This window comes from Gorilla gorilla, chromosome 3 (genome assembly GCF_029281585.2).
Source record: "Gorilla gorilla gorilla isolate KB3781 chromosome 3, NHGRI_mGorGor1-v2.1_pri, whole genome shotgun sequence".
In the NCBI taxonomy this organism is placed as follows: domain Eukaryota; kingdom Metazoa; phylum Chordata; class Mammalia; order Primates; family Hominidae; genus Gorilla; species Gorilla gorilla.
In genome coordinates, this window is record NC_073227.2 from 33,521,378 (window position 1) to 33,549,007 (window position 27,630).

At 38.0% G+C, this 27,630-nt stretch overlaps 1 protein-coding gene across 1 annotated transcript in view; it reads left to right on the plus strand.

The window, feature by feature from the left end:
- Positions 1–27,630, plus strand: part of ZCCHC4 (zinc finger CCHC-type containing 4) — a 56,841-nt gene that overhangs the window by 25,439 nt on the left and 3,772 nt on the right. The window contains exons 6-12 of the mRNA XM_019024926.4: positions 6,875–6,947; positions 10,805–10,955; positions 12,907–13,007; positions 23,219–23,340; positions 23,588–23,663; positions 25,825–25,876; positions 26,393–26,537. Of these exons, the coding sequence (XP_018880471.4) occupies positions 6,875–6,947; positions 10,805–10,955; positions 12,907–13,007; positions 23,219–23,340; positions 23,588–23,663; positions 25,825–25,876; positions 26,393–26,537 (720 nt within the window). The remainder of the gene's footprint in view (positions 1–6,874; positions 6,948–10,804; positions 10,956–12,906; positions 13,008–23,218; positions 23,341–23,587; positions 23,664–25,824; positions 25,877–26,392; positions 26,538–27,630) is intronic.

The window sequence follows — 27,630 nt, forward strand, 5'->3', positions numbered from 1 at the left end:
AGACTGCTTTCACTTAGCATAAAGTTTTCGAGGTTCACCCATGTGGTAGCATGTATCAGTACTTCATTCCTTTTTTTGGCTGAATAATATTCTACTATACGGATATACCAAATTTTGTTTATTTTTTCATCTGTTGATGGACACTTGAGTTGCTTCCACTTTTTGGCTATTATGAATAATACTGCTATGAACATTTGTGTACAAATTCCATGTGAACATAGGTTTTCAGATCTCTTGGGTATTAGTTTGTTAGGGCTGCCGTAACAAAATACCACAGACTATGTGGCTTAAACAACAGAAATTTATTCTCTCACAGTTCTGGAGGCTGGAAGTCCAAGATCAAGGTTTTAGCAGGTTTGGTTTCTCCTGAGGCCCCTCTCTTTGGCATGCAGACGGTCACTGTCTCCTCATAAGTTCTTCTCTTTGTGTGCGTATCCCTGGCGTTTCTTACTATGTCCAAATTTCCTCTTCTTTTAAGGATACCAGTCAGATTGGAGTAAAGCTCACACTAATGGCCTCATTGTAACTTAATTACCTCTTTAAAGGCTCTGTCTCCAAATAGCCACATTCTGAAGTACTGGTGATTAGGGCTTCAACATAAGGATTTTGGGGGTGAAACAGTTCAGCCCTTATACCTAGAAGTGGAATTGCTAGGTCGTGTGGTAACTATGTTTACCTTCTTGGGGAACAGCCAAACTATTTTCCAAAGTGGCTGCATCATATTTTATTCTCACCAGGAATATATGAGGTTTCTAATTTCTCCATGTGCTTGCCAATGTTTATTATCACCTGTCTTTTTGAAGTGGTATCTCCTTGAGGTTTTGTTTTGTATTCCGTGATGGCTAGTAATGTTAAGCATCTTTTCATGTGCTTATAGGCCGTTTGTTTATCTTATTGGAGAAATATCAGTCCTTTGCCCAGTTTTTAATTAGTTATTTGTATTTTTGTTGAATTGTGAAAGTTCTTAATATATTCTGGATACTAGACCCTTATCAGATATATGATTTGCTAATATTTTCTCTCATCTTGTGGATTGTCTTTTCACTTGTGATGAAGTCCAGTTTTTCTTTTTTCTTCAGTTGCTTGTGTGTTAGGTGTCATATCTAAGAAAGTCTTGCCTAATCCAGTGAATGTCTATACCCATGTTTTCATCAAAGAGTTTTATAATTTTTGCTTTTACACTTAGGTCTTTAATCTATTTTGAGATTTTTTTTTTTTTGAGACGGAGTCTTGCTGTCACCCAGGCTGGAGTGCAGTGGCACATCTTGGCTCACTGCAACCTCCGTCTCCCAGCTTTGCACCATTCTCCTGCCTCAGCCTCCTGAGTAGCTGGAACTACAGGCGCCTGCCACCACGCCTGGCTAATTTTTTGTATTTTTAGTAGAGATGAGCTTTCACCGTGTTAGCCAGGATGGTCTCGATCTCCTGACCTCGTGATCCGCCCGCCTCGGCCTCCCAAAGTGCTGGGATTAAAGGCATGAGCCACCGTGCCTGGCCTGCTAATTTTTATTTGTTGTATGAAGTAGGGGTCTAACTGCTTGCATGTGGATGACTAGTTGCTCTAGCACCGTTTATTGAAAAGACTGTTCTTTTCCCATTGAATTGTCTTGGTACCATAATGAAAACAAAAGGACCACAAATATATAGGTTTATTTATGGACTTTAAATTCTGTTCCATTGATCTATGCCCATCCCTATGCCACTCTTACACAGTCATGATTACTGTTGCTGTATGGTAAATTTTGAAAATGGGAAGTATGAGTCTTCCTATTTTGTTGTTTTTCAAGATTTTTTTGGCTGTTCTGGGTGTCTTGCGTTTCCATATGAATGTTAGGATCAGCTTGTCAATTTCTACAAAAAAAGCCAGCTGAGATTTTTAAAGGGATTGCATTGAATTTGTAGATTAATTTGGGGAATATTGCCATCTTAATATTAAGTTGTCCAGTCCATGAACATGAGATGTCCTTCCATTTCTTTAGATCTTCAATTTCTTTAAATGATATTTTGTAGTTTTCAGTATGTAAGTTTTGTGCTTCTTTTATTAAATTTATCTCTAGATGTTTTATTATTTTTGGTGCTATTATAATTTAAATGGTTTTCTGAATTTTATTTTGTGGTGTTAATAGTACTCTGATTTACTTTTAAAAATTTTTCAAAAATACAGTTAACCCTTGAATAACATGGTTTTGGACTGCTCGGGTTCACTTACAAGTGGATTTTCTTTTGCCTCTGCCACCACTCCTCTTCTTCCTCCTCCTAAGCCTGCTCATTATGAAGATGAAGACCTTTACGGTAACCCACTTCCACTTAATGAATATTAAATAATATTGTCTCTTGCTTATGATTTTTTTTAAATAGAAACGGGACTTGCTGGTTGACCAGGTTGGTCTTGAGCTCCTGACCTCAAGCAATCTTCCCACCTCGACCTCCCAAATGACTTTCTTAATAACATTTTCTTTTCTCTAGCTAACTTTATAGTAAAAATGCTGTATATAAAACATACACAAAATATGTGTTAATTGACTGTTATCTGTAAGGCATCCAGTCATCATAGGCTATTAGTAGTTAAGTTTTTGTGGAGTTGATATGGTTTGGAGTTGATATCTCATGTTGAAGTGTGATTTCCAGTGTTGGAGGTGAGCCTAGTGGGAGGTGTTTGAATCGTGGGGTTGATTCCCCATAAATGGCTTGATGCTGTCTTTGTGATAATAGAGGTAATAAGTGAGTTCTCATTTTATTAGTTCATGCAAGAGCTGGTTGTTTAAAGAGCTTGGCACCTGCTCCTCTCTTTCTTGCTCCTTCTCTTGCTGTATGACATGCCTGCTCCCCTTTCCTTTCCACCATAAGTAAAAACTTCCTAAGGCCTCACCAGAAGCCCAGCAGATGTTGTTGGAATGCTTGTACAGCCTGCAGAACTGTGATCCAAATAAACCTCTTTTCTTTATAAATTACCCAATCTCAGGTATTCTTTTATAGCAATGCAAAATGGACTGACACAGAAGGTAAAAGTTATATTTGGATTTTCTGCTGCGCCGCTAACCTCTGTGTTGTTCAAAGGTCAGCTGTACATATAACATTTGCCATAGTAGCCATCTTTAGATATACAACTTAGTAGTGTTAAGTAAATTCACGTTGTTTGTAACTGATCTCCAGAACTCTTCATCTTGCCTGATTTAATTTGAAAGATTTATATGGCCCCTTAGCTATTTCACCTTTAATTCCATGCCTTTTAGTTTTCCTCTTCTTGCACCTGTAGTTGTAATATCCTGGTCAGAGTAGGGGTTAGGGGATGTGGATAAAGTTATTTTATAATGTATGGAATATATTGATACTTTTTTTTCATGCTTATAAACTTTTGTGTGTGCCTTGCAAACAAAAACTGATGGTGTTTTATTGGGGATATCACAGCTCAGTTTTTTTGATAACGTAGTCTGTTATTGAGTCAGTTCTGTAGAAGGTCAACAATAGTTCTTAAGAGAGAGCTGGTTTATTGAGACACATAAGTTGCTGGAATGCTCTGAGGCTGGTTACCTGTATTTACAGCATGACGGAGCGTGTGGTTGGTTCAGATTTCTCATAAAGACCACAGTTAAATCAGAAAAAAAAGTCTGCATAGTATAGAGTGACAGTGAGTAGTTTTTTGGCACTTTGACTTTGGTTTCTTGGTGCCTTACAACAGGTTTATCCAAGGTTGGAGAACGGCCTCAAACTCCAGTGTTCTCTATAGATGTGCTATAAATATATTTTTTAGGGGGTAGGAGATACGAAGTTCACATTTGCTAAGATGGATTTCTATATGCTCTAATTTTAGCATGAAAGATGTGAAACTCTATTTGGGAAACTATTATCCAAATAAAGTTATGTCAAAAAATGAATTTCTTAGGTTCATTTCATGAACTAATTTTATTCAGCTCTTGATTACATTTCCTGTGTGTAGAGCATGTTTCACACTTGATAACTGACTCTCATTTAAAGAGAATGAATGGCCAGATGAATGTCCTTTTGAGCATTTTTCAAGTGCATGCATTTCTGATTGGTTTTGTTTGCCTTATTCAATGGAGAGAATAATTCTTTGTGGCCAATTTCATTTTAAGAGGGCAATGTTGAGTGATTTTTCATAATTTAAAATATGAATAATTATGCTCTCAAATTATGTATTTGATGGAAACTTAGAACTGAAATCTTGGCTTTTCTTTCTCTATTCCTCTGCACACTGCTGCCCAGAATGTTTTGGACAGGTGTGCTGTGCTGAGTTTCATGTAAATCAAATTTCCTTTTTCTAATTTTTAAAAATGACTATTGTATCTTTGTGAAGGAATGACAACAATAGGGATTATGTTAAAAAGGGATTGTATTTTCCTTTGGTCGTACTTATAAAGCAGTGCAAGAGAGAAGAAAACCCTCAAATGATATCATGTTTACACATGGCTGTACTAGTACTAATACACTTTTTTTAAAGGCAGTTATGTGAAATTTAGTTAAATAGGAAGACATATTTGTTTAATGGTCATTTGACATTGCCTACAGTCAATTTTTCGAAAGTTCATTAGGTTACAGTATATAGTTTAAATATTTTCCAGTTATCTAAACCTTTTATTTCTTCAGTGCAAATTTATATTTTAGGAAATGTGCTAACAGTGTCTTAAATGACATTAAAGGATATTGTACCGAGAATGGTTGGCAGCTCTTTGTCCATCTCCACAGAACAAGAATAAATAGGCTTAGATTATTTCTGGTGAACATAAACATAATTCCCTAATATGAGAGGCATTAAGACATAAATATTTACAGCTGCTAATTATTAAAATAACAGTAACAGTACTTAACATTTTAGTATATGCTATGTAGATGGCATTGTATTAAGTACTTTACATACATCATCTTATTGTTATCCAGTCCTATGTGGTAGAAATTATTACTTTTACCATTTTACGGATGAAGAAACTGAGGCTCAGAAAGGTTAAGTAACTTACTAAGGATACCCAGCTAGTAAGCGAGAGACACATAGTTTGAAACCAGACCATCTGACTATAGAGTCTGTGCTCTTAACCACAGTTAATGGGAAGAGGATAAACCAGTGCTGTCCCTTACATTAAATATTCACCATGGATGATCAATCAGTTACAGACAGTAATGGGTAACTGAGTAGAAATACAAGCAAAGAAGTTGACAGTATCATGACTTGGTTCAAGAAGTCATAATAAGTAAGGATGTGTCTCAGATTTTTTTTCAGTCTTTTTACCAGGTTACAAATTCCCAAGAAGGACGATGTGATTCATATGTAAATTATGTGTAATAAAATAGTTGAAGTTCAAAATCCTATTGAGATAACAAAGAGGTTTCTATATTATATGGAAAACTGAGAAATCAGCAATGCAGACGTTAAGACCCAGATACATAAATGGGGAAAACATATGGACAGACTGTACAAATACAGTTAAGAAATATAGAAAGTTCTACCTTATAAGTAATCAAATGCAGATTTAAGTCATAATGTGATATGAGTTTTTCCTAGTAAACTAGCAGGAATTTATAAAATGTTAATACCCAAAGGTGGTACTCTCATTCACTGCCAATGGCTTTTTAAAATACTGTGTTACCATGGAATACTATGCAGCCATAAAAATGATGAGTTCATGTCCTTTGTAGGGACATGGATGAAATTGGAAATCATCATTCTCAGTAAACTATCGCAAGGACAAAAAACCAAACACCGCATGTTCTCACTCATAGGTGGGAATTGAACAATGAGAACACATGGACACAGGAAGGGGAACATCACACTCTGGGGACTGTTGTGGGGTGGGGGGAGGGGGGAGGGATAGCATTAGGAGATATACCTAATGCTAAATGATGAGTTAATGGGTGCAGGACACCAGCATGGCACATGTACACATATGTAACTAACCTGCACATTGTGCACATGTACCCTAAAACTTAAAGTATAATAATAATAAAATAAAATAAAATAAAACACTGTGTTAGCAAAACAAAATAATTCAATCAGTAAATAAATATTCCTCTTTCCTGGCATTGATTTAGTAAATATGAAATGCATATACTTTCTCTATTATATTGAAAAGCATATTTTATTAAGCTAGCCTGCGTCAGACAAAAAAAAAAATTTGTATTACTTTTTTTTTTTTTGAGACATGGTCTGGCTATAGCGTGCTGGCTGGAGTATAGTGGTGTGATCTTGGCTCACTGCATCCTCCGCCTCCTGGGCTCAAGCCATCCTCACACCTCAGCCTCCATAGTAGCTGGGACCGTAGGCATGCATCACCACGCCTGGCTAATTTTTGTATTTTTTGTAGAGGCGGGATTTTGCCATGTTGCCCAGGTTGGTCTCAAACTCGTTAGCTCAAGCAATCTGCCTGCCTCAGCCTCCCAAAGTGCTGGAATTACAGGTGTGAGCCACTGTGCCCGGCCTGTATTAAATACTTAAAAAAAAATCAGCTACAGAAGAAAATAAATGAACAGCTGTCGAGCAGAAATGTTGATTTAGTATTCTCCTTAAAATTATTAACCATGAGGGATGTATCTTAATTGCCAACCCATTGCAAGCTTAAATTGGATAATCATCTGTCAGTAACCTGATTGTTTATGTATAACCTCCTGGTACATAGGAACATGTGTGTTTTATATATGAGTATTCTTTAGTTTTACTACTGGTTAATTAAACATGGGAAAATCACTTAAGTTTGTTATTTATTCACTGTTACAGATTCCCTGAAATTTTTGGAAATTATTCTTTATTTCAAAAAACTAAAAAATGAAATTTTTTAAAGGTGTGATTTTATTGTTTTAAAATTTACTTTATATTTGTCTACTCTATAGCTGTGACTGGGCAAATAACTCTGTAATTATTTTACAGGTATTCACAGTTTTATATGGAAGATAGCTTTTGCCATTATAATATGTTTAACCATCATTTCTTTGATGGAAAGGTAAGAGCTGTGACCATTATCTCATTGTTCTCTTATTGTGGAATAACAGATTTCAGAGTGCCTCCTTTGTTCTTTTTCTAAATTCCCTCAAGGTCAAATTGTGGCTGTTCTACCATTTACTGATATTTATTTTTGTTCTTTCACTGTTTATTGAGCACCTAGAGGTGATTTTATTATTCCCTTGTTAAGACTTCTCACTACTTTTTGGATGAAGGCCCACATTCTTAGAAGGCCCGTGGGGCTCTGTGTGATCTGACCCCGATTTCCACTCTAGCCTCCCCTCTCCCTGTTTCCCCTTTGCTGTCTGTGCTCAGGGCACAGGGCTTTCATCTGGAACTGGTCAGACGCCTTTCCACCACAGGGAAGGTCCATGCTGTTCCTGCTGGTTTCTGCTGTCTTTTGCCTTGATAACTTCCACTCATGTTTTAGAACTTTGTTCCAAATCACTTCTTCCAGCCTCCCCCGACCCCTACTCCCCAAAGGGTCAAGTTTTCCTTTGTAGACTTACCACACTGTAATTAAATGCATGTGTCAGCGCTGGGAGTGTACAGAAAATCTCTATTCCTTCCTCTCACTTTTTCTGTGAACCTCAAACTGCTCTAAAAAATAAAAGTTCTTTAAAAAAAAAAAGGACTGGTTTAAAAAAGCTTCTTTCAATATGAGGTTAATAATGTCACTGAGAATAAACAGCATAGTAGAGCTGAAACATTTAGTTTGAGCTCTTTGTCAGGCCTATTATAAAATAAAATCTGTAACCAACCAAGTAATCACGCTGGCCAAAAATATTGTGAAATTATCCAGACACCTTGAAGCATACCCCTAAATATATGCATATATATCAATTTTGTAAAAATTCTGAACCATGCTTACTATGTATTGTGCTTTGAGATATTAACTAATGATAGGAGGATGAAAACCAAGCAAGACTTTAAAAGTCAGCGTTCAGGAAATGAAAACAAATGTTAAATTGTTGGTTGGGGTTGAAAAATGAGTCCCCTGATTTAGTAAGTATAGCACTCCTTCCATTTGAATCAATTTAGCATTGGGATATATGTTAATATTTTTCAGCTGTGAAGCCATTAAAACAAGGTATTGAAATAAACAGCAGTTATAATTAGATGTATTTCAGCTGTTTCCCAAAGCGTTTATGTGGTTGCTAATCACTAAGAATTGAGAACTGTTGAGGTGAATGTGAAGGAAAGTGGGAGTTGAAAGTCACTTGCCAGTGGATGATGAGGGACTTCGCAGCTGGGACAGTGGCAGTGAGAAAAGGAGAGAAAAGAACTGGGTTGTCTAGGCGTTCACGGAAGCAGTGAGAAGACTGTACTGAGGGAGAAGTCCAAGCTGACTTGGTAGAATGGCCTGGATTTGTATTTTTTCTTCTAAACAGAGGGAAGTGAAGTTTGGAAAGGTTGAGTTTGTGGGGCTGGTAGGATATTGATGTAGGGGTATCCCCCTTGAAACCACAGGACCTTGATGTCAGGTGGGGTCACGGCTGTGTCGTAGTAAATGAGGAAGTAATCGAGTTTGAATCACTACTTGATCCTACACTAGTGAGTTAGGGTTTTCTTGTTTTTTGTCTGTTTTAATACCATACTATGGTTTTGCTTTTTATTTTGAACAATGAAGACAAAATAAGGATAAAATTAAATACCTAAAAGTTGGCTAGCAATTTTTTATATTTTTAAAGAGTAACAGGTAATTAGCCTTTTTCTTCGAAACTGTTTGTAGCTTATAGAAAGTGTACAGCATTACCTTATAAGTTTCTACAATAATGGTTGGAATAAGCTGCCAAGATTGAGCCCCACTTTATCTTCCCTGAAGAAAAGAGTCGTCCAGCTCAGGCTTTCCTTACTCTATATTTCAGCAGCAGCCTCTAAATAGCACTGCAGCTGTAGAGATTGATCTGCAGAAACCCATTGTTTTAATGATTTTACTATCTGCCCTTTTTCTACCTACTCCCAGAGTCAAGTTTTTCAATAGAGATTTACCATCCACTAATCAATCACTAAGTATTTAAGTGTCGGCTCAGTGCCTTTGAGGCTGTCCAGGGTGCTTAGAATAGAATACTCTGCTAGTGCACCTCAGCACTTTACAGTCCACTAGATTCAAAAGCTGGAGTTCCCTGCATAGGATTTCTCATTGCAAATCATATAGTCTTTAAAAAATGTCATCTGCCTTAATGGCAAAGTCAGTTAAAGTATGTAGAGAGGATGGCTAATTAAATTGCCGGGCACTTTTTAAATGATAACTGAGATAAAGGAGAGAGTCAAATTACTGTCAACATTGTAAGCAAGTATCTATTTCCCATAGGAGGTCAACATTAAGACCATCAGCAGCTTGTGTTGGGCTATGATGCCATTGATTCTTACCTGGAAAAAAAATCCTTTAAAAATATTTTTAAAGTTAGGTTAGGAGTTAGACTCATTTACTTGTATAATTTCTTTTTTCTACTTTTAACTCTAAGGAGTTTGAAGATTTCAATATCATCATCTGTGCTTTCAGTCCTTGTTCTTGTAAGCAGGTTAAGGAAGTGCCAGACAGCACTTGAAAAATGATTAACCTTCTTGACAAGTCATCCTCTGCTATAGGAGTTCCAGTAGGAAATTAATGAAGACTCTCCTAGGGAGAAAGGTTTTCCTCTTATCAGTGGGGTCTTCTCAATGGATTTAGCGGTAGAACAAAATATATTTTATTATAAAATACATACAGGCTTATTGAAGTTTAAAATGCCATTAAATTTTAAAATCTCATGTCATTTTGTATACTGTATATTTTTGTAGATGAGTACAGTCAGCTCTCCCCACTTGTGGGTTCTGCATCTGTGGATTCAACCAACTGGAGATCAAAAATATTTAGGAAAAAAAGGATGGTGGTGACTGTACTGAGCATGTACACTTTTTTCTTGTCATTATTCCCTAAACCATAGAGTCTAAGAACTATTTATGTATCATTTACATAGTATTAGGTATTATAAGTAACCTAGGGATTATTTAAACTATATAGGAGGATGTGCATAGGTTATGTGCAATACTACAACATTTTATATCAGGGACTCTGGCACCTGCAGATTTTGGTATATGCAGGGGTCCTGGAACCAATCCCTCAGGGATACTGAGGGGACTGTACTTGAAAGCTACTTGCAAGTCAGTTGACTGGAGATACTGTTATATGGTATCTCTTAATAACTTCACTTATAGCAAAAACCATTAAATGTCCCTGTTAATGTTTGCTTTGCAATTGCTAAAAAAGCTTAAATTAACCTTTGGGAAAATGTGTTAATAGCATGGTTTCATGAACCAGATGCGCTTTGTCGTTTGTGAACTTTCATTTTTTATTTACTTACAGTGCATGTTCAAATATGTCTGCCTGATACTCAAAAACATATGCATGTTTAACTGCTAATTTGTAGCTGTTATTAAACTGAACTCATGGCATTGGACAAACCAGATAGGAAAACAATGTTTTCTTCGTCTTTGTGTCCCTAGTGCTTAGCACCATCCTGGCTTCTGTTTGTTAAATTGAATTTAACATTTTAGATAGTTTTCATGGGTAATGAGTTTCTTTTAGGACACTAAATTTAGCCTTTTAATTTAACCATTTGAAATGTGTAGTCTTCTGATAGTGATGGTGTTTGAATTTGCAATTGTAAAAACCTGCTTATCAAAGAACCCAAAGATAAAATCTTTGGGGCAAAGAGAGGCTTCAGAATGTCACTGAGGGATGCTGCGGTGGCAAGATGACTTGGTAAAGTTTCCAGTATTAAGAGAGAGACTGAGTCTAATGCATTCTCCTCCAAATAGGATGAAGTGCCTCTCTCTAGTCCTAATTTAGAAATGAATTTTTATTTGTTCCAGACTGCCCTTGAAGTATGCAGAGCATTTTTACAGGAAGATAAAGGCGAAGGAATCATTATGGTGACGGATCCTCCGTTTGGTGGCTTGGTTGAACCTCTGGCTATTACATTCAAGAAGTTAATTGCTATGTGGAAAGAAGGTCAAAGCCAAGGTGTATAATTTATTACTGCAAAATAAATACATATCTATGTATCTACTTCCTGTCAAATATTAGCTGAGCTCAGTGAATCAGAGCAGTGATAGAATATACATGTCTTGAGTTCTCTTTTTAAAAACAGGCTTATTTGATGTTGCAGCAAACTTCATTATCATGATATACTTTGTATTATTCTAATCATGTGGATTTTTTTAATGGCTTATAGGTAAAATACTATGTTTTTGATGGGGATAATGGGACATTATGCAGAACAGCAGTGAACTGCTGTCATTCTATTCAGTAAATATTTACCGAGTGGCCACTGTGTGCCAGGCACTGTTTAGGTACTAGGAATAGATTTTTGAACAAAGCCGACACATACCTCTGCCCTGTGGATCATACATTCCCTGTTCCTAAAGCCTGGCCCAGAACACTAAGAGGGCACTCAGCCTGAGGTCCAGGGCTCTACGCTTTGCCAGGATATGAGTATGAGTTTGGAGGTTAGACATCCCATAGGCTGATTGTGGTTATCAGTGACACAGATTCCCAGCCCTATAGGTAGGCTAGTGGCTGGGGGTTATTATTCAGTTTAAGTGACTTAGCCGTGTACGGTCTTCAGGCAGGTACTGCTTCTTTTTTTTTTTTTTTTTTTTTTTGAGACAGAGTCTCACTCTGTCACCCAGTCTGGAGTGCAGTGGTACAATCTCGGCTCACTGCAACCTCTGCTTCCCAGGTTCAAGCGATTCTTCTGCCTTAGCCTCCTGAGTAGCTGGGACTACAAACATGTGCCACCATGCCCACCTAATTTTTTTTCCCCTGTATTTTTAGTAGAGACAGGGTTTTGCCATGTTGGCCAGGCTGGTCTTGAACTCATGGCCTCAAGTGATCTGCCTGCCTCAGCCTCTCAAAGTGCTGGATTACAGGCGTGACTTAGGACTTCAAAGTATTTTATATAATTATCTAATTAGTTGGTACATTCATTTTTTAGAAACATTTTCTAGCTCGCAAGTTGATAAATTTGTTAAGAGTGTCAGGAATTTTGTGATCATGCTTCTCCACTAATAGTGCTTTGGGGGAGAATGCCAATTAAATATAAAACGTGACTCATATTGTTAAGTATTTCACTTATTTGCTGTTTTTAAGTCCACTAATTAGAGTGGATAAAGTCAATGTCATTGGGGAAGCAATAAAGAGCTTTGTGGGCTTGAATTCCTGTTCTGCCACTTATTAGCTGCATTGGACTTGATAGCTTATGGCTTCAGTTTCTCTATCTGTAAAATGGGATAACATCTAATTCTAGGGATTATTGTAAGGAGACAGTACATAGAATGTACTTATTATAGCTTAGTGTAAGCACTATGATTAGGCTTGCCTCTGATTAAGGCTTTTCAGCCTGTTAGAGTTTTAGCTGTAATAGTGCTATAATGAATACTAGCCTATACTAGGTGCTTTGTAAGTAATAGCTGTGTTCCCTGTCTCTCACAAACACTAATTTTGGTAAAACTGTTTTGAAGAATCTTCCATGATGCAGACAAGGTTGATTCATCCCTGAAAACTAAGATAATGAGCTGTGGCAGAGCTGGGATTCACACTGAAGACCTACTGCCTTCTAGTCCAGAGGTCCTTCCACTGCATCATGACTACCTTTGTGCCTCAAAAGTGGCACTCCTTTTCTATTTTCAACTTTTTAGGTAACATCTTTGCCTTACCTAGACAATAGTAATATACATATAAGGGTTACTTTTACATACTCTTAGTAGCTATGTTTCGATATAAAGGAATATGTCCACTGACCTTTGGGAATAGACAGGTTTGAAATGGCACTCTGGTAAACATTTTCTGTTTTTGTATGAGATTTAAATGTGTTGAATCATTGCAATTTCTTATGCTAGTGGAAGTTTTTCTACTGTAGCCTTCTGTTTTTTCTTTAATTTACTATTATTTCTTCCTTTTTGTGATCCATTAGATGACAGTCACAAAGAACTACCCATTTTCTGGATTTTCCCCTATTTTTTTGAATCCCGAATTTGTCAGTTTTTTCCAAGCTTCCAGATGCTGGATTACCAGGTAGAGTACATATTCTGTTTTCTGGCATGGTTGGGGAATGGAGATTCTACTTAAATAGATATAAGACTATTCATTGATTTTAGTAAAATACAATGAGCTGTATTAAACACTAATATTATACCATATATAGCTCAGTCCAGTGTTTCCTAAATATCAGTAATCCCTAGAGTGCATGTTGAAAATACAGATTGAGTACCAAAAGAAACCCACTAAATCAGAATTAGAGGACAAAGGCCCAAGAAAAAATATCTCACCAAGCTCCTTGGGTGACTCTAAGTGTGCTAGGGTTTAGAGCGGCTGATTTAGTCTTTCATCATCACTAGGAGATTTTGCAGCCCCCCCCACGCCTGGTTCATCATTATGAACGTTGGTTTCCTCTTTTCAGGGCATATAGAAAAGTAAATCACCTTTGTGGTTGGTGAAATGCCATGCACACTTTACTGCATCACTCTTGGGATGTCAGGAGTGTCAGAGAAGGCAGAGATGGCTCTGTGTGAATGTGTTGATTCTGGGAGGAAGTTACTGGCGTGAGTAACTTCACAGCGGTGACTATGGAATTTTCCCACTGCCTGAAATGAGAATGAGGCTGCTGTCCACAGCAGCTCCACCTGGTCTTTTAAGTTCATTCTGCTTTAAACTCCACTTTCCTGTATTTTTTTCCCTTGTGTTTGAAGTTAACCCTGTTGTCGCCATCACTGTGTACGGTCTTCAGGCAGGTACTGCTGCTTTTTTTTTTTGAGACAGAGTCTCACTCTGTCACCCAGTCTGGAGTGCAGTGGTACAATCTCGGCTCACTGCAACCTCTGCTTCCCAGGTTCAAGCGATTCTTCTGCCTTAGCCTCCTGAGTAGCTGGGACTACAAACATGTGCCACCATGCCCACCTAATTTTTTTCCCCTGTATTTTTAGTAGAGACAGGGTTTTGCCATGTTGGCCAGGCTGGTCTTGAACTCATGGCCTCAAGTGATCTGCCTGCCTCAGCCTCTCAAAGTGCTGGATTACAGGCGTGAGCCATTGCACCCAGCCTGCTTCCTCTTTTTGTAAGAGTTTTCTATTTGAGTTTTCTGAATAATCGACTAGCGCCTGATTAAGGCAGAGTTTTAGCTGTAAATGTCTTCACTAGCTGTTGCAAGCTAGCACTTGGTTCTAATCTTTTCTAATCCTGAAGGCATATACCATTATGAAAATTATTTTAAAATTCTGAAAGAAACAGTGTTACCGAAAATGAGAGTAAAAGACTCTACTTGTGATTCCACCCAAACAGCAGACACTGTACTTTCAAAGTGTTCACTTTTAATCTTTTTTTAAGAGTACTTTTACAGGTTTGTAATCATAGAAGACAATTTTGAATTCTGCTTTCTTCATTATGTCTTATAAGTATATATTTTTAAACATAGCTACACAATCTTTATGCTTTAATAAATAAATTATTTCATTTACAGGCTATTCCCTTCTTTTTGGACTACAGGTTGTTTTTACCTTTTAACGTAATATAAATAACACTGCTGTAAACACCTTTTATGCATATAATTTTTTCATGTTTTATATAACTTGCTTAAAATAGATTTCCAAAACTGAGATTACTTTATCAAATATAATGGACTTTTTTATGGCTATTAAGTAGCATTAACAGGTTTTGTTCTAAAAGTGTGTAGCACAAGCCATTTTATACTTGACTTCTTGAGCTCTGCTTTGAGCAAAATTTATATCATAAGTCTTCTCAAAGCTCATTTAACTCGTTTTTGGGGCATCAGGCTTTCTGTTTCTTGTCTGAGGGATGCTTCTAGTATTGACATTTGCAATACAGAGATAGCTGACATATTCTAAAGATGTTAACTACGTAAACGGGTTCTAGTTTTCAGCAGCATCTTCTGCCTTTGGCAATGGATGGTCATCTAGTGCAATGTTTGGCACACGGTAGGTGCCATGTATATGTCAAATGGATAACTGAGTGAAATAGCATGAACCCTGGAGTCAAAAAGGATCTGAGTTTTAATCCTGGTGCTGGCACTTACTTAACCCCTCTGAAGCTTACCTTACCTGTTAAATGAATATGGCAATATATCTGTCTTTTAAGGTTTTAAGGATTTTATGAAATAATACCTGGAAAGGCTTAGCCCTGTCCTTAACACACAGCAAGTGTTAAGTTTAGGTTCTTGCTGTCGGCATTGTCATCACCATCACTGTCATTGTCATCATTCAGATAGTCCCAAGGTAGGGGTAAAACTCTCCCTCAGGTCCTTTTTTGATACATCTGAGAGATTAAAATTGCATAATTGTATAAATTAGGGCAAAAGTAATTGCAGTTTTTGCCATTCATTTTAACTCATTCATTCCTTTTAATGGCAAAAACCGCAATTACTTTTGCACCAACCTAATAATTTGTGCCCTTAGAAAACTGTTGCATTCATATTTAGAGACGAGTTTTTTTTTTTTCACTATGGGCAAGAGTTTGAAATGGTGAGAGGGCAAAAGAAGACAGATCCAGAATACAGCAGATGAGAGAGGCAATTTTGGAGTAACCAGCCGTCACTTGTTAGGCAGTCTGTGTTACTAGGAAAGAACTTTTGGAAATATTAGGGTTACAGTTTTGAGAAATAGTTGCAAGGTCCAAGTGTGGATAATAATTATACACTTCAGTGTATTGATGAAGAAAGGCTCTGATTAGGTCATATGTGTCTGACAGGCTAAAAAGCAGTCTTCTCAATAAAGAGAAAGCCAACCTTTGGGGAAAAAAATGAGAACAAAGTCTAGAACAAAGTCTAAAACAAAGCAAATTTGTTTTTCCTAATTCCTGCTAAAGGGAAGAACAGTACTGTCCATTACATGCTCACGTTGGAGAAACTGCCATATCTCCTCATGTATTTATAAACATTATTTGATTACGTTCTTGGACAATTTTTCTATTTTTTGAAAATTTCTCTGGACCTATTATTCCTTTCTGAGCATTTTGCTTTCCTCTTTTTCTTTTGTTACTTTAACTTCATTAAAAAATTTTTTTAAAATAGTGATGGGATCTCTCTCTATGTTGCCCAGGCTGGTCTTGAACTCCTGGGCTCAAGCGATCCTCTCACCTCAGCCTCCCAAAGTGCTGGGATTACAGGTGTCAGCCACCATGCCTGGCCTAACTTCATTTTGTGGTACTTTTTTTTCTTGTATATTAGCCTTCATTGAATGAAAACTTTGAGTCCCCTCTCCTCCTTCACAGATCTTTTCCCATAGACCTTGATTAGGCCTTTTTTTTTTTTTGGACATCACCTGAGATGATTATAAGCCTCCAAACCACAATGCAGTAAAAAACCCCAAATCACTAAATCTCTTCTTTGGAAATACTTCCCAGGTAAGAGGAAGGCAGAAATGCTGCAAATCTTCATAAAACATAAATTATGTAGACTCTTCAGTGATCAAGCACTTGATGAATACAGAATAAAACAGTCATCAAAGACCTAGAAAACCAAGAGTTTTATTAACAACAGATTAGAAAGGAAGGATGTGATGATGAAAAGAAACTCTGATTTCAAGTCAGAAGTCTGAGTCCTGGCACTGCCTTTTAGAGACCACTTAATCTTGGGAGAAGTCACTTTATCTCTCCAGGTTCTGTTTCCTTACCTATAAAATAAAATGATTGAACCAGAAAAAGAGATGGCAGATAAGTTTCTCTTTTGGTACTAAGCCTGATAAATTGCTAGTGATTTTCTGGAGAATTTGTTGAGAATACCAGGCTTGGTAGCAAAGAGTAATGTGATTAGTGGTGTCCACCATGGGGGTGGGGTCAGGGAGTGGTGGTGTTCATGTCCTGAATTTTCTGTGTCTGAATTAGATGATCTCACCTCCTTTCCACCTGAGACATTCTGCTCTCTCTTGTATGTACTTAATATGGGACACTTGTTTGGGGTGTTAAAAATATAGCTCTTTGCTTTTGTCAAAGCTCTCCTTTTTAAACATCAGCCTGTTAGGACACTATGTTTTTCAAGATTAGTTTCACAGTCAGAAATGAAGATATTTTGGCAGCAATTTCTGGAAAATTGTTGCAAATTAAAAGATGGCTACCAAAATTCTTAAAATTTAATCTGTAATAAACATAAAACATGTAGTGGGTTTGAAGTAAAAAGGGGTATAAGATGTCCACATGTTAATTTCAAATGAGAGCTTATGGGATATGGGTATTATGATAGACTTTGCTGCTGTGGTAGAAGCTGGTTGCTGGAGCAGAAGAAGGTACTGGGGACTTTTTGTGTGTGCTGAAATCCAATAGAACACAATCCTTAGGGAGTTACAGAAATGCAAGTACTCTGTCTTATTTAATCTTTCTTTCCTGGCCTGATACCTGGAACATAGTAGGCACAAAATAAATGTTGACATGGATGTCTCAGTCCCCATTTAACTAGTTTCAGTCTCATGTTACAGAAGACATTTGCGTATAGATAAAATTAAAAATTGGGAATTGCAGAGATTTTGTGCTTTCCCTCATTTTCTATACAGTACTTCATCACATTAAATCAGTTCCATGGGAGAAATTTTCTATTTGAAAATGCCTCTCATCATCATTGTGAGTGAAATGTCAGGGATAATGATGGGAAAATGGTGTATCAGCTCTACTACTAGTGATAGGCAATTTGCAAAATTGTGTTTGCTTTACAGCACTTCCATAGGAGGTTTATTTGTGTGGCTGAAGCTATGAAATATGGATATATGTTAGAGGTACATTAATTTACTCTAGCAGCATGCATTTTACATACCATATGTTTATAGTTAATTAGCACAACAAACCCGCATTTAAAAATAATAATAATCTCAATTAGGTTATGCAAAATCAAGCAATCAACCACCTTCCTGACACATACATTCGCTGACTCCTTGGGTAACCATAAAGAAATTGTTCTTTTTTTTCCCTCTCTTCCATCTGCTATCTAGTATATTGCATAGAATATTCCATGTACTAGAAATCTTTCTAAAATATTATTCTCCAACATTTGAAAAGCTTCGTATGAATCTCTTGGGAAGAATTTTTTTCTTATGACACTCATAAATGCTCAAAATATCTTTGTTGAGTTTAATAAGGTACCGTATATTTATTGAGTACACAGAGGAGTGCATTAGGGGAAACATTATGAATTTAAATGATTTTAAAAGAAAATGACTTATGGTACTATTTTAAGGTGATTTTGTAGTAAAATCTATTTTTGTATCCTAGCCTCTAATAGATAACATATTCATAGAATTTTCAAAGTTAGAAAGAAACAGGTAACGTAGGCTGACTTCCCAACATAATAATCCTCTCCACTAAATTCATGACCAGCCGTCATCCAGCTGCACTTGAATGCTTCCAGTGAGCAGAGGACTACAGCCTTAGAAAGCAATGCAATTTATTTAATAGCTCTAATCGTTAGAAAATTTTCTCATACGGAGATAAAATATGCTCCCCATTAACTTCCAACCAGTGGTCCTAGTTCTATTCTCTGAAGCAATAAAGGATAAGTCCAATTGCTATTCCATATGACACACCTTCAGTTATAGAATAGCTATCAGATCCTCCCAGTCATCTCTTTTCTGGATAAACATCCCCAGTTTGTTAAGCTATAAATTCTGTTCATTCCCATTATTTTTCAAAGAAATGAACTAGTTTTATCAACGTCTCTCCTGAAATGTAGTGACTGAACACGGGGCTTCAAATGTGATCTAACCTGAAAGTTTCCTTGTTGTGATACTGTACTTCCAAATAGGCCAACTGTGAGTCCATGCCAGCTTTTACACAGTTATGCTGGACTGCAAACTCACCATACTGACAGCCAGAAACCCTTAGGGGCTTTTCCACAGTGTCCCTTGGGTCTCCTCATCCTGTGCTACAGTGTACTTAGTTTTTCCCACTGCTGAAGCTTAGCCTTAAACTAGACAGGGCTGGAGAACAAGCCTAGGAATCTCCCCTTAAAGGCCTCTCTTTCCCTTGTCCTCAATTTCTTACATTTTTGTGATTCACTTATTAAATAGCTAGCTTACAAGCCAGTTTTGTTGTAAGTTCTTTTGTATTCTTGTTTATTATAGAAACAATTCAGTACATAACTTATTTGAATGTCAGGCTTACCTGTACTGACCTCATAAAAAACCTCATGGTATTCTCATGGATAATCTAAAGCAGTGGTTCTCAAACTTTAGTGTGCCAGGAGGGCTTGTTAAAACACAGATTGCTGGGCCCTACTCCCAGAGTTTCTGTTTTATTAGGCCCTAGGTGAGGTGAGAATTTGCATTCCTAATGAGATCCCAGGTGACACTGATATTGCTGATCCAGACACCACACTTTGAGAGCTACTGATGTAAAGAAAGGTGGATTTAGTGGCCAGGTGGATTCATAGCAGTCTTAAAACCAAATTGAGAATGCTTGTGGATAATAGGTTGGAGGAGGAGACTGAAGTAAGAAGCTAATAGAAGTCATGCTTGTTCACTTCGGTTTGCTTTCAAGATAATCTGCTGAAACTAAAAGTTGAGTTAAGGACCTTGAGGAGAGAGGTACATGTTTGAAATAGTCACTGTGGGGAGAACAACAATAATTGTGAACCTGTGTCTTCATCTCCATTTTTTACCTTATGCCAAGCCTTGAATAGTGTTTTACAAACATTATCTCATTTAACCTTCACAGCAACTTTAAGTACCGGTACCCTGTTCTTAAACGTAAGATGACACAGAGCAAATTTCACACACAAAATGGGAAACCCTGACCAAATAAGCACACATCTTCAAAGGCTGAATTTTTTAATGCCAAAAGCTAAGTTCTTGAATACATAATAGACTTTCTTGTAAAGTCTGTTGTATTAGATAAAAGATTAGAGTCGTTCCTTTAATACTAGACAATGTGAATTAGTCATAACAAACCTCTTTAATAATGAAATTTTACTGCTACAGAAGCTGTTGGTTAATAAGTAAACTCTTGCTCTTAAGAATTTCTTGTTAAATACTATCTAAGAGAGATGGCTGTGCTTTAGTCAGGAGTAGGCCAAGGCAGCTTTCCAGCCGCAGCATGACTCAGTGGGTTTGGAGCACAGGTGCACAACTCTGCACGTTATGTAACCACACCACAGGTGCATTAGGTGATCACTCGTGAGCTCGTGCTTGGCTTGGAGCCACTATTGTCTGTAAAAGGTATAATTACCCTGCTAACGCTGTACATATGGCCTGTGCCTAGGTTGGCTCATGCCCGGGCTCACTTGCACCCAGAGAGAGAGTAAAGCCATGTTGAAACTGTCTACAATTCCTCTAGTCTTTTTCCAGTTACCCGCCACTGGTCTACCCACTCCCCTTGGTCCTCTGTTTGGGCTGAAACCTGACACTTGGCGTGACAATTGACATCACAAACAGGATACTGAGGAGAGTGAGCCTTCATTCCCTGGTGATTCTGGGTCAGCCATGTGGCCACAACATGGGTTGTGGTGCCCAGTGTCAGCTGTGCTGCTTGGGTGGGCTCCAATGGAAACCTGGGCAGCAGTAGATGGGTCCCCCGCAAGCATGGAGAAGGTACTGAAGCAGCTAGAAATGCAGAGCTCTGAGAAGGAATGAGCTTTTGCCAGCAGAGTTGGATGGGCATTTTTGACTGTGCTACGAGAAGTACACACCCAGTCCCTGAGGGATGCAGTACAGATAAGGGCCCACCAGGTACAGATGGGGCACCTGGAGGCCTGGCTACACAGCTCAGAAAAAGAGTTAGAAGCTGCCATGAATGGGGACCTCCAGGCACAGGCGGGGCACCTGGAGGCCCGGCTACAGAGCTTGGAAAAGGAATTAGAGGCTGCTCTGGATGCAGGCCTGGGTCTGTTGTCTTGGCCAGAGACCGCCACCTGGTCTGATACCAAGGAGGCTGTTGGCGGGATCTAGGGGTCCGTGCCACGAAGAAGGGAAAGATGCCCCACCTGCAGGGGTGCCCCCAGTGGGAGAAAAGGGGGTCCCAATGAGTGACATGCTCACAGATGTGGATAGATTTGATTTTGGCCAGGGTCGACCAGGAGAGAATTGATAAGCAGCCCAGTGAACTTTGTGGAGACAGTTCTTTCCAGAGCAACAATTCCAGAAAATACCCAAGCAGGAGAAGAACGTTTCTGCGCGACCTGGTCCAACCCTGGCACTCCAGCCTAAAGACTATGTGCTGCAGCCAGGTGGCGTTGTAAAGTCTTTTCTGTTTGATGAGGGAGCTGGCCGAGGTTCCCCTCCCGAGGAGGCCACATGTGAAATTAGCAATCCACTGGTCTCCCACCAATGTACAGCAAGTGCTGGTGCTGGTAGACACCAGCGCAGATACATTCTGGGGTTGGATATTTTACATGGCTTGGCAGCTGTGCCATCTATCACGGACTTGATGGACCACTTGATGGAACTGGGACAGTATCACTATATAGTGGACTTGGCTAATGCATTCTTTTCCAGAGAGCCAGGAACAGTTTGCCTTCATGGGAGGATGACAATGGACTTTCATAGTGTTGCCGCAGGGCTTTTTGCATAGCCCCACCATTAGCCATGGTCTTGTTAATGATATTATGCTAACCTCTGATTCTCTTGCAGATTTAGAAGCGGCAACACTCCCCTTACCTAGAATTAAGATGGTGTGGCTGAGACCGCCTTCCTTGCAGCCAAGTGGGCCATTTAGCGGGCATAAGCCCTATAGGTAGTTGACCGGGGCACCCATTTGAGCTGGATGTGCTTGTGACTACAGATAGTTTTGGCTGGGGCCAATAGCAGTGCATAGAGCACTTGAGAACACCTGTGGGCTTTTGGTCCCAGCTGTGGAAGGGAGCTGAGCCCCGCTGTTCATTGATAAAGAAGCAGTTCGTAACTCATATGCTGCCCTTCAGATTCATGAGAGCATGGCAGGACAGGCTACAGACATTGTGCATACGACTTGCCTGATAGTGTGATGGATGTGTTCATGGATAACAATCCCCCAAACTGGGACAGTGCAGGCATCCACTTTGGCAAAGTGGGGCACCTACTTGGAGCAGCAGAGTATGCTGAGTACAAGTCCCTTAGCAGCAGAGTTGCAAGAGGTCTTGGGACCTGTAGTCCTAATGCAAGATAAGGCCATGGTGCCTAAGGCCATGGTGCCTGAAGCAACCCTACACCTTGAGCCATTGCTGTTTAAGGAAGGGCATCCCCCCATTCCTGATGGGGGGGGCATGATACACAGATGGGTCTAGCCAAGGTGCTACTGCTGCCTAGACTGCTGTTGCAGTCCAACCTAGTACTGATACCATATGGTTTGAAACCGGGCATGGGCAAAGTAGCCAATGGGCTGAACTTAGAGCACTGTGGATGGTGATCACCAAGGAGGTGACCCCTATGGTAATCTGTACTGATACCTGGGTGGTCTATCAAGGGTTAACCTTGTGGTTAACTACCTAGAAGTTACCAAGGTGACTAGTTGATCACCAGCCCCTGTGGGGCCAGGCCATGTGGCAAGACCCTATAGGAGGAAGGATGACCTCCTCCAACCAAGTATGGGGACAAAAGGTAATCTGTTGTTGCCTGTCCCAATGCCTTTAAAGGTAGGGGAACAAAAACCTGGCGTAATGTATAAAGCAACATTGGGGTAACGTCACCATGAGGTGGTTGCCTGCCATAACCTGGAGCTGTTGCTTTCTGTGTTGTTGTGTGTTATGAATTCAGGGCTCCACCCTATGGGCACGTGTCCCTGCCCAGAGGACACCCTTGTCCAAGGAGGTGGAGTGTAAGAGAGATGGCTGTGCTTTAGTCAGGAGTAGGCCGAGGTGGCTTTCTGGCACAGCATGACTTAGCAGGTTTGGAGCGCAGTCATACAACTCCACACGTTATGTAACCACGCCATGTGAGGCTCATTAGGTGATCACCCACATGAGCTCGTGCTTGGCCTGGAGCCATTGTTGTCTGTAAAAGGTATAATTACCTGCTAATGCTGTACATATGGCCTGCACCCATGTGGGCTTGCACCCACAGCTTGCGCCCAGTCTCGCTCATGCCCAGAGAGAGAGTAAAAGCCATGTTGAAACTGTCTATGATCCTTGAGTGTTATTCCAGCTACCCACCACTGGTCCACCCACTCCCCTCAGTCCTCAGCTTGGACTGGAACCTGACACTTGACATGACAAATACTTTAACTCATATATTGGCATCAGTTTGTTCATTTATTGGTTAAAGAATCTTAATGTTGACTAATTTGAGTAAATTTTCTTTCTGCTCTAATTTTTAACTTTCTAGGTAGATTATGATAATCATGCACTTTATAAACACGGAAAGACAGGTCGAAAACAGTCTCCCGTGCGTATTTTCACCAACATTCCGCCCAACAAAATAATCCTTCCTACTGAAGAAGGGTACAGGTAAGATCACAGTGGAACTTTGAAGTACACAAGTCACTGAAAATAAAGTTACATATATCCATCAGTCAAATGCTTTCAGTATTGAATCATGTTATTCTTCTGTTACTTTTAAATTAAGTCCATAATTTCATACTTAATTAAATTCAGATTGCACCCAGTTTTTGTAATGAGTGCTTTGTAAAGTTTTATCTACTCTGTAAATCTCAATAAATGTATGCAGCTGATTTCTCTGTCCTTTACTCTGTAGATTTTGCTCTCTCTGTCAACGGTATGTTTCTCTAGAGAATCAACACTGTGAGCACTGTAATTCTTGCACATCCAAGGTATGGTGTTCTTATAGAATGTATTTTTATTTAGATATATTAATTTTATTTTAGTTTACTAGTTTTATTACTTTTTCAATGTTATTTTGTTAATAGGATTTGTATTAATATGTATTATCATTTATTAATTATGCTATAATACAATATTTTAAATTATAGAGTACAACAGGCTTTTAAAAATACTTAACTGCCTTCATTATCACAAACTCATCTTCAAATGGTACTGTGTGACTGCTAAAATTATCAGCGTCTCAAATAAGGCATTAAATGAATGCTCAATTATGTGTATGTTGAGGACAAAATTATGGTGTTTCAAATAAGGCATTGACGTATTGGGTACCATGATCATTCTGATGAAATAATTAATAACATGTACTGTGCACTTTTAATATGCCAGACACTTTCCTAAGAGCTTTACATGGATTAACTCATTTAATCCTCACAACAGCCTTATTACGTGCAGTTACTCCTTGATTTTTTACAGATGAAGGACTGCAAAGGGACATCCTCCTATTTATTTATTTATTTAGGTATTATTTTTTCTTAATAGACTTGGTTCTTTAAAGCAGTTTTAGATTCACAGCAAAATCGAGCAGAAGGTACAGAGATTCCCCCTATGTCCCCTGCCCCGACACATGCACATTCTCCCCAACTAGCAGCATCTTCCACCAGAGGGGTGCATTTGTTAACAACTGATGGGCCTGCGTTGACACATCATTAACACCCTGAGCCCATAGTTGACATTAGGTTCACTCTTGGTGTTTTACATTCTATGGGTTTGAAAAATGTATAATGACATGTTTTCACCATTACAGTGTCATACAGAGTGGTTTCACTGTTTTCACTAAAAATCTTTTGTGTTCCACCTATTCATCCTTCTTCCTGAAGGGTGTCTCTGGCTACTACTATCTTTTTACTCTCTCTATAGTTTTTCCTTTTCCAGAATATCACACAGTTGGAATCATATAGTATATAGCCTTTCAGATTGGCTTCTTTCACTTAGTAATAGGCATTAAAGGCTCCTTCATGTCTTTTCATGGTTTGATAGCTCATTTTATGTTAGCTCTGAATGATATTCCTTTGATGTACCACAACTTGTTTACTCATTCACCTACTGAAGGACATCTTGGTTGTTTCCAAGTTTTGGCAATTATAAATAAACCACCAAATTTTTTAGGAAGGCAGGTGACCCTTAAGTTGTTTTGTTTATTTTAACTAAATCTCGTCAGAAAGGGCCTGTGAAGTTTAGTTTGGCTCATAAACACAAATTATTCTCCAAAGAAGAGGCTACATTTATATAAACATTAGAAAGCACATTTTTCATGATTATATAATGGTATTACTGGTTATACTTGTTTTTAACAATGTTAATACATCTGATTGTTTATATTTAGTTTTTATTAGTTGAGACATGATGTGTATTCTTCATTTTAAAACAATTATGCCCAGATTGTATAGTTTAAAGCTGAGGAAAATGGACTTATTATTTAGAGATGCACACAAAGGTGGTAAAAGGAAGCAAGAGCTAGGAAATGACAGTCACACAAACTAAAGAGGTGTTATTTGGAGGGGAAGGGAGGGATGCTGTGACTTAGTAGGGGCATGGGGCAGTTTCCAGAGGGCTGGTGGTATTTTTTCTTGACCTGGTGGGTTTTATCCGTGTTTGCTTTACAATACTCATTAAATTGGATATATTTTATGCACTTTTCTAGATATTTTTATTTCGTAGTTTTAAAATTAATCAAACAGTAACCTGTAATCTATCTTTCTAAATTATGTAAAGTTCTCAAATATGAATTTCATTAAGGATTATGCAGTATAGACACACAAAATTATGAATCATTAATTCTCTTGAAATTTTCATTTGAGTCCTTCTTTGTGCAGATTGGGTTGCTTGAACTGGAGTGGATTTTCAAGATCATTTAGATAAATCTCCTAGTTTTACAGTTAAGGAAATTGAGGCCCATCAAGGAGGCATTTGAGTTGAGTGGAGAAATGCATAAATTAAAATCAAAGTATCTAATTGTGAAGCCCAGAAAAGGCAGAAATAAGGAGTGAATAATTTACACAGATTTTAATAAGACATTTTAATTTTTAATTGTAGAACTTGATTTTTAATAACAAATTAATTATAATTTAAAAATTGTTCTTTTTTTGGTAGGATGGCAGGAAATGGAACCATTGCTTTCTCTGTAAAAAGTGTGTAAAGCCTTGTAAGTATTGAGACTTAGTGTTTGAGATCTTACGAACACATTTGAGAGTTTTTCTCCATCTAAATAGATTTTTCATTGGATTTATAAACGAAAAAATAATCAGCATAGAGACTTGTAATTTATTTGCTTTTTAATTTTATAGTTATCAGCATGTATGTTCTGCCTTGTTCCACATTGCATGAGAGATGATTGCTAACCTGTTTCAGTGTGGCGTTTGGTTTGACTTATTTTAATAAGGCATTGTGTCACTCAGCCAGCCTCCATTGTGACAGTAGCTGTCAGCTCATAACTCATTGGAGAAGGGCTGAATTTGTTGCATGTAACAGAAAGAAGTTAGCTAGTTTATGTGGAATTCCAACCTCTTCTCCCTGGTCTCTTTAGCCAAACTAAAACTAGCTGTGCGAACTGGCCACAATACTTCAAGTAAACACTGTTCGTATATCCTACCTTAAAAGTTAATAAGATGAAAAATTATGTTACATGAACTTCTTTTAAAACTTAATTTTTATTTTACAGCGTGGATCCACTGTAGCATTTGCAATCACTGTGCTGTTCCAGATCATTGTTGCCAGCACCCCAAAGATGGCTGCTTTATTTGTGGTGAATTGGATCATAAACGCAGTACTTGTCCTAACATTGCTACATCTAAAAGAGCTAACAAGTCAGTCGAATACTTTACTAGAAAAATGTATTCCATCTGTGTTTTATACAGGATAATCCACAAAAGCATGCAACATTCAGAGGATCTTGAAGTGCCAAGTTAATTGTCACTTTCACTATTAAGTACTGGCTGCATAGATGGATGGAGGGAGGAGAGGAAGATGATTCAAAGAGCTTGCTTTCAAAGAGCTTACAGTTCTACAGCTTAGAGATGAAAATAACCAAAATATGAGGTAGAAAGTGGTTAATTTTACCTCTCCTTGGCTTTACGTCTCATGTGTAAAGTTATAGGGGGTGACAGTTCACGCTTTATTGAAGGACATGATATTTACGTCAGGCTTTGAGGGACAGATCAGATATACACATGATGGCAGGAAAGGCTGGAGAAGGCATTTCAGATTGAATAGCAAGTAAGTCCACAGTAGGAAAATTGTGAGAAAGCTATTTCTTTGTATCAAATTTTAAGAAAAATATTTAGACATGCTTAATGCTTAAATATTTGAAATTTTTATTACTTTTTTCCTGTGATTATTTTCACATCTCTCACCAATATTTGATTAGAGCTATGGATTACAACTCAGAGTATGGGGATACCTATGACAATAGCTTATTTAGAAGAGGCACTGCTTCTGGAATAGTTATCCCCAAAACAAAACAAAAAGAGAAAAACATTGCTATTTTAACCAAGCTAATTTGAATGATTATACTTTTTTCCTAACTAAAAGGGATGATAGTGATTAAGTCCTCTTCCTTTATTGCTAAGAAAACTAATGTTACACAGTTATTAATTGGAGATTACCAGATAGCTAAATTTGACATTATATGAAATTATATGATATTATATGAAATTATATGAAAATTCAGATTGGGCTACCATATGACTATGACTTGTAATTTTAAAAAATTGATTTGTATTAGAAATATCTGATAGTTTAATAATTATTTATGATAATATTAGAATTGTTTCCCATGTGTTTTATTTATTTGTGGTCAGTGAAAATTTTTTTTTCCATTGTGGTCTAGCCACTTGAATTCTGGCTACTATTACAACTGCCTCGTTCCTACATTTACTCTACTTTAAATAATTATTTCCA